Source organism: Ictidomys tridecemlineatus, chromosome 13 (genome assembly GCF_052094955.1).
Source record: "Ictidomys tridecemlineatus isolate mIctTri1 chromosome 13, mIctTri1.hap1, whole genome shotgun sequence".
Classification (NCBI taxonomy): Eukaryota; Metazoa; Chordata; class Mammalia; order Rodentia; family Sciuridae; genus Ictidomys; species Ictidomys tridecemlineatus.
Genome location: NC_135489.1, coordinates 45833187 through 45852867, shown reverse-complemented (window position 1 = coordinate 45852867; position 19681 = coordinate 45833187). Strand labels below are relative to the sequence as shown.

General features: G+C 38.8%; 1 protein-coding gene across 8 annotated transcripts in view; it reads left to right on the top strand.

Moving 5' to 3' along the window:
• Positions 1 to 6391: 6391 nt before the first annotated feature.
• Positions 6392 to 19681, top strand: part of Lama3 (laminin subunit alpha 3) — a 240987-nt gene continuing 227697 nt past the window's right edge. For 2 of the 8 annotated variants that reach the window (XR_013429632.1, XR_013429633.1), the window contains exon 1: positions 6398 to 7209. Coding sequence is in view for 6 of the 8 variants with exons in the window: in XM_078030251.1 (XP_077886377.1) it covers positions 6913 to 7209 (297 nt within the window). In the remaining 2 variants the exon portion in view is untranslated. Of the gene's footprint in view, positions 7210 to 19681 lie in introns of all 8 variants that reach the window. The other 6 variants (XM_078030251.1, XM_078030249.1, XM_078030248.1 and 3 more) reach the window with 6 other exon arrangements.

Here is a 19681-nt window from a genome sequence, read left to right as displayed (position 1 = left end):
GCTTATTAAGTGATACCAAGGGCAATGGCAAGTAGCTGCAGTTTAACAATAGAATTTAAAGAAGCTTAGTAATAATAAACAGGACCCAGGGTTTCCGATCCCAGTTCATATTCCTAGAAGACGTGGGAAGTATTGGGGAAGGGGTGCAAAAAAGAGAAACCTATGCTTTGACTTAGAGGAGTATCAATTATGAGCATACAGTGAGGCAAATCACTGTATTAAAGGGACATTATTGAGTCCAATTATGCCCTTGCAAGACACTGAGTTTGTCACCCTTGCATGTCTAGGTTCTTGACTCTAGGGAAATTCTTTTCAACAATAGCATGGCCAGTTGCATTTCTATCTTGAGATCTGAAGGACATAGCTAAGCATGAATCACTTCTCAAGTACTGGGAGGCCAGCCAACCCCAAATTCACTGGTGTTGGTGTGGGTTTGTTTGCACCCAGCTATGCATGTCAGTCCCATCCACCCCTCCTAGACCAAGTAAACCCATCGCTCCTCTGTGCTCAGAATCATCCGTGGTCTTCTCGTCACAGATGGACCTCACTCAGCCATCACTTTCCTTCTGTTCTCTCAGAATCCTTCTGTTCTTCTTGGAACACAAACTGGGAATCAGGGATCCTGGGTCCACCAGGGAGTGGGTGGGGGTGTGCACCTATGGTCCCAGCTGCTTGGAAGATTGGGGTAGGAGGATCCTTTGAGCCCGGGCGTTTGAGGCCCACTTGGGTAACATAGGAAGACTCCATTTCTAAGGGGGGAAAAGAAAGAAGGAAAGTCCTGGGTCCACCATTTTTCTTAACACACGGGTAAGTTACTTAATTCCTGTAAGCATTGTCTTTTTATGTTAGAACCTAACAGCTCCATCTTAAGAACACAAGTGTGCCTTACATTTATTGCTTTGGTGTTTAAAAGTACCTGCTCATACATACCTTCATTTAAATTTCAAAATAACCTTTCTGTGCCCAACCCTGAACCCCCAATCCAAATCTCATTTTCATTATTCATATTTATATTTCTGGTACCCAGGACTGTGGAAGGTAGGTGCTGCCTGGATGTTTGTTTTACATACATAATCTTCTGAGAGATAATTTCACTAACAAATATTCACTTTAGATATGTAGCTTTTATTTGATTATCTTTGAAGCTAGTCTCAGTGGGCAAACACACAGGTCTACTTGGATAACACAAAGTTATTTTTAAACAGTAAGGACAAAATGAGGTTAATGATATTACATATCCTCTGACTAGAGGATGTTTAAAAAAAACATAAAAAGAAAGAGTGTCATGGTACAATACAATCAATTTCTATGCCATGCTGTTAGATATTGTCTTGTAGAGTAAAAGGTGATGTTGTGAGGACAAAGTCTTGATTTAAATCCATAGATGGTCAGCTCTGCTGCTGTGGTTTCTGATACTATCAGAACATCTCTGCACAACGACCTTGCTGTGGGAAAGAGTTACTGGCCCAAATAAAGAACAGCGTCTTTAATTTAGCCTTTGCTTTCACATTTGCCTGTTAATAAAATAATTTTGGAATCTTAGCCATTTGTTGAATGTTTTCCTTCAAATAATCCTGTGTCTAGAAGGACTTTAAAAAATACATAGAATCTATCTTTCTCGCTTAAAAATTTTTTTTGTAGTTATAGATGGACAGAATGCCTTTATTTATTTGTTTATCTTTATGTGGTTCTAAGGATCGAACCCAGCACCTCACACATGCTAGGCAAGCGCTCTGCCACCGAACCACAACCCCAGCCCTCATTCTTACTTTTTGTTAATCATCTTTCATCTTCAACAGGGTAGGACCTTTAAAGGCAGTGCTGGGCATTCATTCAGTTGATTTACTAGAATTTTAAAAGTTCTTGTTGGGACAAAAATAATATAGCTTAATTATTAGAAAAGTTTTCAAATATAGGCAAGTAAAAAAAAAAAGGAGCAAAAATACCCCCAATCCTCTTTCCCCATGCAGCTACCCTCTCTTGAACAACCTATTGAGTAGCTTTCAGACACACACACACACACACACACACACACACATTCATATACACCAATATATATTTTGGTTCTGCAAAAATATTTGTAATAGCTTTATTAACATATAACTTAAAGCTGGGCATAGAGACGCACTCCTGTAATCCCAGCCTTTTAGGAGCTAAGGCAAGAGGATTGTGAGTTCAAAGCTAGCCTCAGCAACTTGGTGAGAACCTATCTCTAAATAAAATATTAAATTGGGGTTGGGGATGCAGCTCAGTGGTTAAGCACCCTGGGTTCAATCCCTGGTACCAACCAACAAACAAACATATAACTTATATACCATAAATTAATAAAGTACATGATTTAGTGGTTTTTAGTAAATTCACAGAGTTATACAACCATCACCACTAATTTCAGTACATTTCCATCACTCCAACAAGAAACCCAAGTTTCATTAGCAGTCACTCCCTGTATAATATGTGGCCATTTGTGTCTAGCTTTTCCCAACTAATCAAATTTCAAGACTCATCTATGTTTTAACATGTATCAGATGTCTATTCCTTTTTTATGGGTGACATATATCCCATTGTATGGATATACCACATTTTGTTTATTCATTCATCACTTGGTGAACATTGGTTATTTTTATTATTTGGCTGTTATGAGTAATTTGCTATGAACATCTATGAGGAAGTTTTCGTGTAGATATATGTTCTTAGTTCTCTGGAATATGCACTTAGGATTGGAATATCTGGGTTACATGGTAATGTTATATCTGACTTTCTTAGGAACTGCCAATATATTTTCCCAAGTGTATGCACCATTTTATATTCCTGCCAACAATGTATGAGAGTTCCAATTTTTCTGTGTTCTCACCAAATTCTTGCTTTTATTTTTTTAAATAGCCATACTAGTTGGTAGAAATGGTATTTCCTTGTGGTTTTGATTTGCATTTCCCTGAAGACTAACAATGGAAAGAAATACTTATTGACCTTTTTAAATATCTTTTTTGAAGAAATGCCTGTTTAGATATTTTACCCATCATTTTTTAATGGTTGAGTTACAAGAGTTTTTTTATTCTAGATATGAGTCTTTTCTCAATGCATGATTTGTACATACTTTGTCCTGTTCTTTAGGTTATCTTTCACTTTTGTGAGGTTCTCCTTCGAAACATGGACTTTTAAAAATTAACAGAGGTTTATTTTTTTTTCTTTTCTTTCTTGTACTTTTGATATCTCTAAGCAATCACTGCCAACCGAGAGTCATGTTTTCCTCAAAGAGTTTTACAGGTTTAGCCCTTACATTTAGGGATTTGAGTTATTTGAGTTAACTTTTGCATATGGTGTGAGGTAAGGGCAACTTCCTTTGCATGTGAATATCCGGTTGTGCCAGCACTACTTATTAAAAAAATTCTGTTCTTATTGAATGGTCTTTGTACTCTGTTGAAAACCAAGTGATCATAAAGATAAGGGTTTATTTCTGGAATATCCATTCTACTCCTTTGATATATATGTTTATCTTTGAGCCAGCACCACACTGTCTTGATTATTGTCACTTTGTATTAAGTTTTGAAATCTGGAAGTATAAGTCCTTTGACTTTTTTTTTTTTCAAGATTGTTTTGACCATTCCAAGTCCCTTGCATTTCCACATGAATTTCAGGATCTGCTTGCTGATTCCTGGAAAAAGAAAAGCAAAGTTGAGATTTTGATAGATATTATGCTCACTTTGTAGATTGCTTTGGGGGATATTGCCATTTTAACAATATTGTTTTCCAATCCATAAGCATTTATGGATGGTTCCCCAATTTACATTAGTTATAATTTTTCAACTTATCAATAATATATAGCAAAATTCAGCAGAAATTGTACTTCAAATCTTGAATTAAATTTTTTTTCCTGGGCCTGCAATATGCAGTACCATATTCTCTTTAGATTCTGGTCAGGGCAGGAGTTGTAAATCACAACTTCCAATCAACCACATGATCACAAGGGTAAATTACCTATACTCTATAGTTTGCTGTGCTGCTAAACTATGGAAGTAGGAAAGTTAGGTATATTAAATGAATGCATTTTTGACTTAAGATATTTTCAACTTATGATGAGTTTATCAGGATGTAACTCCATTGTAAGTCAAGGGACATCTGTATTTTGGTCTTTTAAAGTATCTTTCAAAGATGTTTGTAGTTTTTATTTTACAAATATTACCATTTTTTGGTTAAATTTATTTTTAATAATTTTATTCTTTTTTATTTTTTTATATATGTAATTGTTTTCTTAATTTTATTTTTTGGAGTGTTCATTGTTAGTGTCTAGAAATACATTTGATTTTTGTACATATATTATTGAATATCTATTCTGTTAAAATATTTTGAACACTTTTCTATGTCAAAAATATACTTCTATGGGGATTAGGTGTATATCTCAGTGGTAAGAGCATTTGCCTAGCATATGTGAGGCTCTGGTTTTGATCCCCAATACTTTGCAATAAAAGATTTTATATATATATATATATGTATATATATGATTATATATGTACACATGTGCAAAAAAGATTATATATGTATGTGTGTTTATATTGATATATATATACTTTTATAATATTATTTTATGGTTTTGTAATATTTCACCATGCAGATATACCATCATTTACCAATTCCTTAGTATTAAACATTTACCTAAATTCCTTATTATTAAGCATTTACCTAAATTCCTTATTATTAAACATTTACCTTTAAACTTAAAAAAAGTATAAACAACTCTGACAAATACTTGCCAATGAATCTTTGAAAATAGCCCCAATTATTTCCTGGATATAAATCTCTACAAGTGGAAATGTTAGGGTAAAATATATGCCTATTGGAGTCATTTGCTAAGCACAGCAAAAATTGTCCTTCTAAAAGCTGATAAGTTTTAGTTTTACCAGTGTGTGACATTTGAGTCCATGGATTCTTTTCAACCATCAGTTTTTAAAAATCTTTACCAGTTTGATAAATAAAATATGAGTTTAATTGGTGCTTTGCTTGTATTTCTATTTCCAGAAAGGTCAAACTTTTTAAAACAAATATGTTTATTAGCTTTTTTAAAGTTTCTTTTTCTGTGAATTGCATTTAGGTCTCTTTAGACCTAAATGGTCAGCTTCTCTGTACTTGTTTTGTATATGGACTAAAGCCTTTAATCCTATGACATTTATGGTATGCATTTTCTCCCTCTTTTGTTTTTTCTTTTTTATTTAGTTAGTTTTTTGATGCACAAACATTTATTTCAGTTTTTATGGAGGTAACTTATTGGTCTTTATGGCTTTTCCTTTCCGTGTTATGCTCACAATTCTCCCCATATTTTTTGGAGAACACATGGAAGATTAAATGGACATATTTTGTCCTATAACATATCACAGGATTTAATAAATATACCAGTCATGTCTTTGTCCTTTATCTTAGTTCCTGTGGGCAGCAGTAACAAAATTTCCTACACTCCATAGTCCATAAGCAACAGAAATTTACTTCCCATAGTTCTGGAGGCTGATCAGTTTAAGATCAAGGTGCCAGCAGATATCCTGTCTGGTGACAGTTCCACTTTCTGGTTCATAGCAGTATCTTCCCTGTGTCCTCAGATGCTGGAAGCTGCCAACCAGCATCAACTCCAGTCTCTTTTGTAAAGTTCACCAGTTCACTAGAACCACCTTCTTGGCCTAATCACCTCCTAAAGTCCTTACCTCTTAAAATTATCATTTTAGGGATTAGGATTTTGGGGGATACAGGAACACTCAGACCATAAAAGCTTGCAAATGTACCTTTTTTTTTTTTAATAGTTGGACACAATGTCTTTATTTTACTTTCTGTGGTACTGAGGATGAACCCAGTGCCTCACTCATTGTAGGCCAGCGCTCTTCCTTTGAGCCACAACCCCAGCCCCCCCTGACCCCAACAAGTATACTGTTTTATCCCTGGTTCTGGAGCCTTGCAGAGCAGCCCTTTCACAGCTGCCCTCTTCTTTCCTTCTGTTTTCAAAGCTCCAGTCTTACTTCCTCTGGACAAGTCCCCTGGTCATCCTGGCCCACAACAATGACATCTCCTCTAATTGCTTAGACGGTCTATGTGGACTTAGTTTCAGCAAGGTGGACTGCATACCGGACCAATCCTCAGCTCTGGGCAAGTACCCTTTGTCCTGAGGCCAGCGTGACAGCTCCAGTAACTTACGCTCAACATCTCAAAAATTGAGCTGATGGGGCATCTAAAGGGTTTCCTTTAAGGTACCTTTCTGGCTCGCTAACCACATCTCGTATTATTGGCTATCCTTTAAATGTGTACATTCCACCACACCTAATTCGGTGAGTTTCTTTAATCCCCGCTAGTATGTGGCTGTAGTGCCAGGGATTGGACTGCACGTTGAAGAATGGACAGATCAATACTTGTCTGGGGACAACGTCTTCCATGAAAGTTCTGCAGGTGGTGGCGACTTCCTGCAAATCTCTTAGGTCAGGAGCCAGATTCACTGGCTTTGGCCCGAGATCGTGAGTATCTGGAGAGCGATCTGATTTCTGCCCTGGCGCTGGAGGTCGGGCCGTTCCGGGGCCCGGCTCGGGCTGCCTGGGTACTAGCCCGGGAACGCCTCTCCCGTTCCCCGCCCGCGAAGTTTGCCGTGCGCCGGGCGTCCTCAAAGACTACGCCTGCTGGCCCCAGGCTGGGCGCTGTCAGTTCCTGATCAGGCGGGTGCCCGCCCGGGCTGGTGCAGTTTCCAGAGCCGAAAAGCCACCCCCACGCCCGAGCTCCGCGCGTGGAACTAGGGGCGCGGCTCCGGCGCCGCCCACACCCGGGGCTGCTCTGGCCCCTCGCGTTGCAGGCTCCACGAGATACGCACGGAGAGTGGCGGCCGCCCGCACGGCTGTGCCACCGAGTCCCTTGGCGGGTGGCCCAGTCGGGAAGACCCTGCGCCCCGGGATGGCGGCGGCCGCGCGGGCTCCAGACTGGACATCGCTGCCAGTCCTGCGGTCGCCACGGTCGCTGCTTGTGCTTGTGCTGGTGCTGCGGGTGCCATCAGCCTGGAGTGCGACAGCTCGGGACCCCGCCGAGGAGCTCAGCCTGCATCCGCCCTACTTCAACCTGGCCGAGGCGGCGAAGATTTGGGCCACTGCTACCTGCGGGGAACGGGGACCCGGCGGAGGGCAGCCCCGGCCAGAGCTCTACTGCAAGTTGGTTGGGGGCCCCAACGTCCCGGGCAGAGGCCACACCATCCAGGTATGGTCCCGCAGAGAGCGGGGGTGGGGTGTGGGGCGCCAACTCCTTCCCCGCGGGGCAAGGCACTAGACCAAGGGATGGGTACTTTCCCCACGCGTATTAGGTGACCCCATGCGACAGGGAAGTGTGCCCCAGCCCCGCACGTGCCAGGGACCCCGGAAGGTGGCATGGTGCCGCAGGAGCGAGCCTGTGGGAGCATTGCCCTGGCAGCATGCCGCCCGAGGCGGGATGGGCGAAGCGCGGAGATGAGTGAAGGCTGTGGTCAGGTTCCAGCTTGTAGAGGAGAAAGTCCGAAGCTGCGCTGTAGGGATGCAGCGACTGTCCATCACCCAGGTGGCACCCGGCCAGACGGTGAGAGCTCCAGGCTTCAAGGGCGCGCCTCTTGCCAGGCTCTTCATCTTCCTGAATTTATTACCAGGCGTTGGTGGAAGTTACCTTCTGTTGTGTAGTTCAAGAGAGAACTGTCAGGTTAAATCCATAGTATCACTCTGATGTCACTGAAAAGATTCATTCCCTCTCCACCACCCACCCCCAAGTGCCACCATTCAGTCATTGGGGCAAAGGAGATCTTCAGTGATCACACTTCTGCCGGGAACACCTGGTTGAAAAGATAGTGCAGCTGGTGCTTAAGTGAGCATCTTGTGGTGTGCCAGGCTCTGACGCGCGCCTCCCAACCTGCTGGGTGGCGGCTCAGGAGAGGAGGCTAAGAAAAGTGCTCGCTTCCTGGGCAGGGCAGCAGCATTTGAATCCAGTCCTGGCTCCAAATCCTCTGTGCTAAGTAGAAATCGCCTACCTGTCCTGGGTAGGACTGCTGAGGATGGAGAGTTGCCATAAGAGGGAGTCATTTTGGAACTTGGGCTGGGAAATAGCAGGATTATCATTGCGTGTCTAGTATGTTAGAGATTCTTTTGATGGTGCATATTCATAAATGACAAGTAGTTGAACACGCAGTGTTCTATATATATTGATTTATTTATAAATTATATGCATGTATTTGCTATTAATATGCTGTGCACATTATAAAATATGTAGTAAGAGAAATTAAAAATGATGAAAATCCCTTTTACCATTTTAATATAGTGTATATATTATAAAATATGCAAAAGAGAAACTGAAGGTAAAGTAACAATAATGAAAATACCTTAGATTTTTCTCTAACAGTTCTTGAATAATTTTGTCTTTTTAAATTATTTTGGGATGTGGATGACTATAGATATACAAATAAAAATACAAATAATTATTTTTGACATGTTTAGTTTAGCACTTATGACTCAACAATTCAGTTGATTTTATATTAATACTTGATTTTAGTGGTTACATAACTGAAAAAATACACTTAAAAATATGTAGATTTAAATGAAGAAATGCATTGAACTATTGTATTCCAGAGCTAGCTACCTATTTTATGGAGTTCTTTGTAAAATGGATATGTGGAGCCCTTGTTTAAAAATTATTCAAAAATTCAAGATGGTGACAGCAGAACATTAAACTAACAAGAGACCCTATAAGTGCAAACCCTTTGTGACTACATAGATCTTCCGCTGTTCCAGATCCCTAAATCATTGCACTTATAGTTTTCCCTATCCTTCAATTATTCTAAAGTTTTTTTAAAAGTTGAAATTTGGTTAGTAATTATTTTCTTTTCAGGTTGTATTTGGGTACTTTCTACTAGCGAAAGTGCTGCGTTTTAATGTTTTAAACAATAGATTCAAAACTCACTGCAAGTTTTTTTTTGGAAAATATTAAAATATATTAGGGAAGTTTTGTTTCCTTGTTTTCAAAAATATGAGTATTTTTAGAGTTATGCAGTTCTATTTTTTCAGTAACAAAAAATGAAAACATTTCTAAACATCTGTTTTTCAAACTGCCTTTTTCAAGGCATACATTTCCTTAAGTAGTGTCTACTTTTGTGCATTTTGTTAAAACAACACTTTTACTTTGAAGGAACAGAGTGAGGGCCTTCAGTATTCTTTAAATATCTATCAGGCAGTAAACTGCTGGCAGCCACTTTTTATTCCAGCAAAAGTCAGCAAATTCTGACGTTTTATGGAAACCACCTCCCCCCCAGGTAACTCTGTCTTAAGGTTAAAAGGTCTTTTAAGTATTCTGCCATGAGATAACTGGTAAGCCCACAGTTACTCCCCATTTCAAGATAGGTTTGTAACTTTTCTGCTATTTGAGGGAACAGAATTCATATGTCCACTTAACCATGCACATGTAAGCTGTGATATGTCATGGTCAGATGATAGCCTGGTGGCCTGCCTTTTCCTTCAGATATTCAGGACCGTTGATAACTTATGACCAGCTGACTTGGGAATCAGGTGGTGGCCTCTAAATCATTCTGTATGTTTCATAATAGAAAAAACTAGTTTAAAAAGTTTTTTTTTCCATTTCCAAGTAAAATAAGGATGAGAACCAGCTTTAGTATTTACTTCTTACAACTGTGTGCTAGATTGCCTGGAACAGGCAACTTTGGAAAAAAATTGTGGGCTGGGGTTGTGGCTCAGTGGTAGAGTGCTCACCTAGCATGTGTGAGGCACTGGGTTCAATCCTCAGCACCACATAAAAATAAATAAACAAAGGTCTACAATATATATATTGATGCCTTTCTTCTCTTCACCGCTCTCTCTTTCTATATATATATATATTTATATTTATATATATTTATATAAATTGTCCTAATTATAGGTAGAGTAGAGGTGAAGAGAAGAAATGCATCATAGAGATCTTCATCTATCTCCACTTCCCCAGATTTGTGCAGGGAGGGCCACCTTCATTCTTCCCATTGATTGTTCATAGGTTAGCATTACTGTTCTGGAGGCTAATGAAAATCACATTTGCTGTTCTAATTGGATTTCTAGAGTAGGTCATTAAATATGGGCTCATGCTCCTAGATATAGTAGGAGGTAGCTTTCTGATGTCACCCAGTAGACAATGTCTCTGGGCAGGACGTAGCCTGAAGAAAGAAAATGCTGTCTGGCATTATACCTTATTCTCCTCTGCAAATAAAGGTTGAACAAAGGCCCTGTTGAACTGTACTTTCTGCTTTCACAAGTTGAGGCCTTGGTAAGGCTGACACAAGAGAAGCATGTTGGGGACAAGATAGGAAAGTTGAGTTCCAGAGGTGGGACTACTAGACACTCACTCTAGCCCAGAGTAGGCAAAAGCTAGTACAGATTTGCCTTTTGGAAAACTGAGAGGAGGAGGGAGACAGATGGAGAAAAGGGATTATGATTAATGGTTGTGTCTAAGTGATGCTTGACCTCAATCTTCTTATGTGCAGCTCAAGATGGGAAACAGAAGAGTTAGCAAAAATCGTTCTATTTCTATGAACTTTCTAAAAATAAATTTTGGGGGATAGCCAGGTCAAAAGGATTTTGTACAAAATGTAAAAAAAAAAAAATAAGAAGGTCATGTCTTAGAACAAAATCTGGTTTTGTGGTAGTGATCTCTTTCTTTCTCTCTCTCTGGTAAGACATATAACACCAATGTTGATACTTGAATGGTAGCTTGTATCAATAAGGTAGGATGTTTTAAAAGTCTGCATCTCGTTTGTTGTGTGCAAAACATTCACTATAGTTTCTCTGGAGGCAAGATTTATTTTAAAAGGTTTTATGTATTTGTTTCTGCTCAGACATTAAGGTTTTTTGCGTCAGAGAGCTCTGTGATTTAGAGATTCTGTGTTCTTCATAACTGCACGCTCAGTGTTTATAATGGACCTGAAATAGTGCAGGTGTTCAGAAAATGTTGAATGAAGGGATGATGGAAATGAACGTAAGTCAAAGAAGTTCATGGAAAAAGGAAACGTGAAAAATATACAAATGAATGCTATTCTGTTGAAAAGCAATTACAAATGAAACATGGTACACTTTGTGCTTTAGTTTTTAATGGTAACTTATCTATGGGATCTAATACGTGAGACATCTGACAGAGATGATGATAAAATGGAAATGGAAGGCTGCATCAACAATGTCACCTAGAGTTAGGTAGCTGTGCTTATGCACACTGTACTTGTAAGGGATGAAATGCACACATTTACCAAGCACATGATCTTTATTTTGTACATTGACACTTGGACCCATCCTTTATACATTTGTTTATGTCACTGTTTATGACACATATTGCATATGGGGCTGTGTATTTAGTCTGTATGATATTGACAGAGATATGAACACACCTGAGTTATGGCAGTGAGCGAGTGTGCTTGCTGTCAGCCACAGAGCAGTTTCGGTTGTGTTTGTGTAACTTGGACTAATGGCCATAAACAGGAAAGCCAACTTCACTAAGGCTCTGTTTATAGGGCTATTGTGAAAGAAAATCATTTGTTAACTCCAACAAGGGCTTTTTCCTTTCACTGTGTGAAAATGTTGAGCAAGGGATGGGCAATCTAAGGCTCGCACTATGTCCACTGACATATTTGTAACAATTATTAATCTTAATTACTTAAAGATTTCAAATGAATCACTACAGTCCAAAATTTAAGGGCAAAGGATTCTTTTTAAAAATGATTTTATGTTCCATATTTGTGGAAATTAGCCTAAGTTTAGCATTGAAAGCTTATATACAAAACATATGATGAAGACAAGCTTTTTTATCCATATTTTAAAATTGATGTGCTGTAGTTGTACATAATGGTAGGATTTGTTGTTACATATTAGTACGTGACACTATAATATAATGGGGCCAATTGCACTCCCCTGCACTTCCCTTCTCTCTCCCCTCCTCCCACTACTTGGTCCCTTTCCTCTCTTCTATTGATCTCCTTTTGCTTTTCAACTGTTTACCCCATCCCTCACCCCCCACCTACCTTTTCCCTTTTCCTCTCTAGAGTCCACATGTAAGAGAAAACAAACAACCCTTGACATTCTGAGTTTGGCTTATTTCACTTAACATAATGATCTCATGTTCTATCTATTTTTTTTTTTTTTGCACCACTATTATGGTGCCTTACCCATAATTTCTTCATGGCTGAATAAAACTCCATTGTGTATGTATACCACATTTTCCTTATCCATTCATCCCTTGATGAACACCTAGGTTGGTGCCATAATTTGGCTGTTGTGAATTGTGCTGCTTCAAATACACATCTATCACTATAGTATTTTGACTGTAATTCCTTAGGATAAATACCAGGAGGGGTATAGTGGGTCATATGGTGGTTCTACTCCTAGTCTGTTGAGGAAGCTTCATACTGATTTCCATAAGGGTTGTACTGATTTATAATCCCACAAATAGTATAAAATTATTCCTTTTCTCCCATATCCTCTCCAGCATTTATTATCATTTTATTCTTGATGGCTGCCATTCTGACTGGAGTGAGATACAATTTCAGTGTAGTTTTGATTTGTATTTCCCTAATTGCTAGGGATGTTGAACATCTTTTTCATACATTTGCTGACCCTTTATATTTCCTGGAGGAAACAAACTCACGTATTTTTTCTTGGAGAGCACAGTTCACTCACCAGCTAAGAGATAGGATTCCACCCAGCAGACTGGCTGCAGTTTAAATTTGTAACTCAGCAAATCACAGATTACTGGAGTATATAGATTTTTAGAGTTGCTAATGAACAGTTGGAAACTACAAATGTTCAATGCTTGAATTGAAAGAAATTTTTATGTGACTACAATATGCCAATTAAAAATAAATACACAAATAACCAAGAGTAGAGGAAAGGGATGGGGGAGGGGAGGGCAAGGAGAAGGGGACAGTACTGGGGATTGCAATGGAGCAAACTATGTTATATGCATTTGTGAATACACTACAATGAACCCCACTATCATGTGTAGCTGCAATGCACTAAAAATAAAAATTAAAAAAATTAGAAAAAAGGCAAATGCATTAAAGCAGTGAGTTTTTAAAAAAGATTTTACTTTATACTCTGAATTACTGTTATCTTTGAGAATATCTTTTTCTCTTCTTTCAACCTTTTTGTGTCTTAGTATCTAAAACAAGTCTCATAGACTCATTAACATTTGGATCACTTAAAAAAATCTTCTGCCAATTTCTGCCTTTAAATTGGTGATTTAAAAAGTCATCACTAATAAAGGATTTCTATCATTTTGCTATTGCTTTCTGTATGTTTTATTTATTACTTTTGTTTACTCAAATTTTCTATTATTATCCTCTTTTGTGTTTTGACTTTTCTATGGTACTGTTTTAATTCTACCTTCATTTCCTTTTTTGAATATTTTTTAGGTATTTCTTAGTGATTATTCTGAAGATTAAAACTGGCACCCTAAATTTATAATAATTCAGTTTGAATTGATACCAACTTAACTTCAAAAGCATCCAAAATTTTGTACCTATACAGCCCTGTGCCTATTCTTTATGGTGTTATTGCACACTATGCCTTTCTATATTCTTTTTTGTTGACAGAAGTTTATCATTATCTTCTTGTATATTTATCTTTTAAGTTATATAGGATAAAAAGAGAAAACAGATAACACAATAATATTGGCTTTTATATTTACTTATGCACTTACCTGTACTCCTGCTCTTTATTTCTTGTATGGCTTTGAGATATTGTCTAGTGTCTTCATTTTGGCTAAAAAGGCACCATTTAGCATTTCTTGTAAGCCAAGTCTACTGCTACTAGCAATGAATTTCTCAAGTTTTTGTTTACTTGGGAATGTCTTGGTTTCTACTTCATATCTGAAGAATAGTTTTTACTGGAAATAGAGTTTTTTTGTTGTTGCTGTTTTTGTACCAGGGATTGATCCCATGGGCATTTAACCACTGAGCCACATTCCTAGACCTTCTACTATTTTATTTAGAGACAGTACCTTGCTAAGTTACTTCAGGGGGTGGGGGTAAGTTCTTGATTTATAGTTTTATTTTTTCCATCAGTGCTTTAACTATGTCGTGTTACTGCTTTCTGATCTCCATGGTCTCTGATGAGAAAATGTTCATTAATGTAATTGAGGATTCCCATTATGTGATGAATTGCTTCTCTTTTGCCAATTTCAGTATTTACTCCTTTTGACAATTTGATTATAATGTGTCCTGGTATAGATCTCTCTGAGTTTATCCTACTTGGTGTTTGTAGAGTTTCCTGGATAGATTTATATCATCAGTTTGAGAGGTTTTCAGATGTTTTTTAAAATATTTTTTTCTTCTCTTTTTCTTTGTCCTCTCCTCTTGAGACTTCCCTAATGTGTATGTTGGTCTGCTTGATGACATTCCACAAATCTCTTAGGCTCTATATTTTTTCATTCCTTTTGATTGTATAATCTTAATTTCCCATATATAAAACAGAATTAATATTAGTATCTATCTCATACATTTATTTAATGCTTATAAATGTTAATTCTTCTTGGGTAAGATTTCTAAAATTGTAAACTACAAAGATGAGTTGTTACAATAGTCAAATAAAATTTTTGAGTAAAATTCTTTGAATACATTACAGTATATACTGAATACATTTGGCAGGCCAAATAAGTTACAAAGACTTCGGGAGCCTTCCAAATTATAGCATTGTAAATTACTTTGGTTCATACTAGTAACTGGTTTAAATATTATTTGCTTATGTAGGGATGTATTTTTATTAACTAAAGTAACATTTTGGGGAGAGGTTTTAATTTTTAATGTTAATTTAGGTGGCAGTAGTGTATTCTCCCAAGTCATAAATTTGTTTCTAGTTGTGATTGAGGCATTTATGAAACCTCAGTTCACTTGTGCTCAACATTCTGCATCCTTTTGTCCAGAGAGGAAACGATTTATTAAATGGTACCTGTGTGGTTAAAATCAATGGAGCTGGCTATAGTTGTGTACATGGCATCCTGACTTAGGAGGAGGATGGGGGTTGAAATCCAGACAGGGGGGACGGGGGTGGGGGGTGGGGGGTGGGGGGGAGGCTTGTTCTTGCAAAACAAAAAAAGGCAGAGAGCCTTTTTTTGTTTTGCAAGAAAGAGCCACCAGGACACTGATTAGATCCCTCATGCTAACAGAGTGGAAACTGCCCTGGGGAAAGTCAGTTCACTGAATTCCATGTGTCCCATTTTCTCAATGTCACAAACGTTGTATTCCCTCAGTGGTTTCCTCATCCTACAAGGTCATAAACAACATGTTGAATTAATAGATAAATACTGACTAGAGAGAAATGTGGATTTTAAGAGATTATTGGTGTACCATAACTATGAGAGGTAGGGAAGAAATCCATTTATCCATTTCTTTCAAGCTGTGGCTCATACCACACATACTGTAAAGGAAGGTACCAAATGAGGGGCGTGCAGAATGGTGAGTAGGGGAAGCAGCCTGATAATCAGGGTCTTGCTCCCCAGCTTAAGATAAGAATTTCATGTAACACATGCTTGGCATTGTCCTAAACCACTTTATGCACATTGAATTCTTAATCGTCAAAGCAATTTATGAATTTACAAACGAGCTACTTTAGTGTGCTCATTTTATGGATAAAGAAATTGAAGCACAGAAAAGTTAATTGATGTGCTTAAGACCACACAGCTAGTGTGTGGTGAAATTGGGATTCAAACCAGCTTCTCTGACTTGCAGAGTTTTTTCCTTACCCACTAGACCACCTGCCAGAGCTGAGTGAGCTACTCTACCTTCAAGTTCAAGCTAAACTTTCAGCCACCTTGCTAATTCCAGTCATCATCTTAAAACTGTTCATTTTCACATCTGTTTACATCTTAGATCATCAGCTCCCAGAGTGTGGGGCCAACTTCTTCCTGCTCCTGTCTGTTTCCCTGTGGCAGCCTGTCTTCATGGAGACTTCATGAAGAAATGTTCAGAGGGCAACACCAGGATGGAATTTTCTCCCATAGCAACAAACAACCCAATGGAAGTGTTTTACAACCCCCCACAAAAAGAGTACCTGACTTTCAACATGCTGTCTTTTGGAAAACAGGAGTGGCCCTGATGTTTTGAATTTCAAAGCAGAGTTGTCTAATGTAGGATCTAAGTCCAGTGCCCAGGAGAACAACCAGAAGCTGACAGAGGCAAGGAAGAGCCTTCCCCAAACAGGTTTCAGAAGGAGAATGGCTCTCCTTGGCATCTTGATTCCAGACTTCTTGTCTCTAAAACTGTGAGACAATAACTTCCTGTTTTCTAGTCTGTGCTACTTTGTTTGGCAGTGCTGGAAAATTAATATAGTAACTTTTTAGCTTCAAATCACTTAGCCAGCAGTATTATTGACTGGTGTGTGTTATCCATGTATGGGAGAACAGAGGATGGAGGACAACAGGTGAGGCTCAGTGGGTGGTTCCGGGGTCTCTGTTTTTTTGAGATTTTTGCAGTCTGTTATCTCAAAATGTGGTGCATAAACAGAAGGAGGAGAGCTCTTTGCTGAACAAATACTTAGGGATCACCCATGTTAGCAGTCAGACTGACTCTGTTTAGGTGTCATCCTTGGAGTGCAGCCTGAATACCTTCTGGTTCCACTGGATGTGTGATGTTCTGCAAGGTTGATTTAGGTGATGTTAGGCTAGGGTCATCCTTTAAAGCCTCCTGGAAGCCAAAAGCATTGAATGTACTGCATTCCCTCTTCGTCATTTAGCATCTTAATGTTAGCAAAATTAACATAACAGTCAGCTCTTCTGTTCATTGCAGCACTATTAACAATAGCCAAGATATAGAGATAATATAAGTGCCTATAGACAAATGAAGGTAAAGAAACTCTCTCTCTCTCTCTCTCTCTCTCTCTCTCTCTCTCTCTCTCTCATACACACACACACACACACACACACACACACACACACACACACACACTGCAATGTTATTCTGCCTTAAAAAAAGAAAGGGAATCCTAACATTTGTCACAACATGACTGAGCCTGGAGGATGTTATGTTAAATAAAATAAGCCAGACATAGAAAGACAAATATTGCATGATTTCACTTATATGTAGAATCTAAAAATGTCAAAATGGAATAAGCTGGGAGTGATGACATGTGTCTGTGGTCCTGGCTACTTGGGAGACTGAGGTAGGATAATCAAGAGCTTGAGGCCAGCTAGACCTGTCTCAAAAAGAAAAGAAAAGAGTTCAGTGTCAGGGGATGAACAGGTGGGGCAAATGGGTATGTCAATCAAGGGTACAGATGAATAAGTTCAGAGATCTAATGTACATCATGAGAACTACAGATAATAACATTGTATACTGTGTACTAGAAATGTGCAAAGAGAGATTTCAGATGTCTTTGCCACACCTGAGTACACACAAAGGTAATGGTGTGAAGAGCTGTTAATTTGCTTGACTATAGTCATCATTTTACTATGTATATCAAAATCATGTTTTATATCTCAAATATATTCAATAAAAGGAAAAAAAATAGAAAAAGAGGAGAAAGAAAGGAAGTGCCAAGCCAGTACTGTATGTGGAAGGGAAAAGGCTGCCAGCCTTGTGCCTGGCTAACTGCAGGCAGGGTGGCTGGAGTGGGGGATACTGCATATCTGGAAGCAGTGAACCCACATTTTGCATATAGACCAGTTGGATGAGTCTATTATTACTAGTGAGGGCCCTGGGGGCTGCATCAGGGGAAGGGAAGGATGGGATTGTGAATTGAAAGGTCCAATTCCTTACATCCTGGAATAGGCTTTGCAGACACTCAATGTGACTGAGCATTTATGTGTGCATCAAAATGGTGGTGAATATTCTAAAAGTAGTTTAGATCACACAAAGTAGTTTGCATCGTGATTTGATGAGAAGGCAGAAATTTCCCTAAATTTCTATTCTTACTCCTTCTCCTCTCCTTTTCCTCTGGGTCCATAAAAAGAGCCAGAAAAAGCCTCTTTGGGGGGGGGATGGTATCTCACTGTCAGTAAAGCAAATCCCTCTGCCGTCTGACCTTTGCCTGGTGATGATACTCCATGGTGGGGTGAGGGGTATGGAAACGGAACATAGGGGAGCCAACACCCCTCTCCTCTTTTCCTTCTTTCCTGCAACGTCACAGTGAGTGAATAGTCTTGATTGGCACTTTTAATTTAGCTCAATGCTCTCATTGACCATATTAATAACCTGGAAGCTGGGTGGGGCTGGTTAAAAAGTCTTTTGAGGTGATCCTTAGATTCTTACTGATGATAAAGAACTGTGCTATTTGGAGATCTGAGTGTATTTTCAGTTACTTGTGTATCATGCTCACTTGCTTCTGTGTTTAGCAAATATTGATTGACATCTACCATGTGCCAGACATAGGGCTGCGGACAGTGGACTGAGAAAACAATTCAGAAGACAGAAAAAAAAAATCTCTGTCCTCTCTGAGTTAGCATTGCATGGGAGAGGGCAACCAATGAGTAACAAATAAAATGATTTTAAGATTATTACTGTGCTTGGGAGAGATTAAATAGGATTCTGTGATAAAAGTTAATAGGAGGTATTGCTGGTACAGAAGCCTGAGGGTGAGAGGGAGTCAGCCTGTGAAGAGGTTGAGAAAGTGAGTTCTTGGCCGAGGCACCAGCAAGACTGAAGACTCTAGGGTGGGAAGGTACTTGGTGTGTTCTAGGAACTCAAAAAACCATGCAGTCCTGGTTATTAAGTATGTTGAATGTTGTCCCTTAGTGAGACTTTGGTGGCCTTTCCAGGTTTTGTAAAGATTGCACTTTATTTTTGTGTGTATTTGTATTCTTTTTATTATTATTATTTTTATTTATATACGACAGCAGAATGCATTACAATTCTTATTACACAAATACAGCACAACTTTTCATCTCTCTGGTTGTGTTTGTAGTATGTTCACACCAATTTGTGTCTTTATACGTGTACTTTGGATAATAATGTCCATCATATTCCACCATCATTTCTAACCCTATACCCGTCTCTTGCCCTCCCACTCCTCTGCCCTATCTAGAGTTCCTCTATTCCTCCCATGCCCCCCACTCCATATCCCACTATGAATCAGCCTCCTTATGTCAGAGAAAACATTCAGCATTTGTGTTTTTGGGATTGGCTAACTTCACTTAGCATTATCTTTTCTAACTCCATCCATTTACCTGAAAATGCCATGATTTTATTCTCTTTTTTTGCTGAATAATATTCCATTGCCTTAAAAAAATTGAGGTGACTGATAAAACTGAAAAAGGATGAATGGAAGAGTTGAGGGAAGTGGGACCATGGGAAAAGAAAGGAGGAAATAGTGTAAGGATTTCATAGGGAGATTAAAATCATAACCCAGGGAACTCGGGAAAACCTGATTTGAGGAATGAATTGAGTTGGGGACTATCTTTGGGAACAATATCTGGCTTTTAGTAAGTCAGTAGTTGATGGCAGAATACATAAACTAACAGGGTAGACCCATTTTTATTAATCAGCTAGGCTTTGGGATAAACTTTTAAAAGAGAACGTACTAGGGTTTGGGACATTAAGTGGGCAAGCCTAGAAACCTCTTTTTTTTTGGAGATTTAAAAAAAATCAGAGCATTATAGTTATATATAGCAGCTGGGTTCAGTGTAACAAAATCATACATGCATGGAATCTGTTTTCAATCCTGTTCCCTCTCCTGCCCCCCACCCTTGCTTTTCCCCC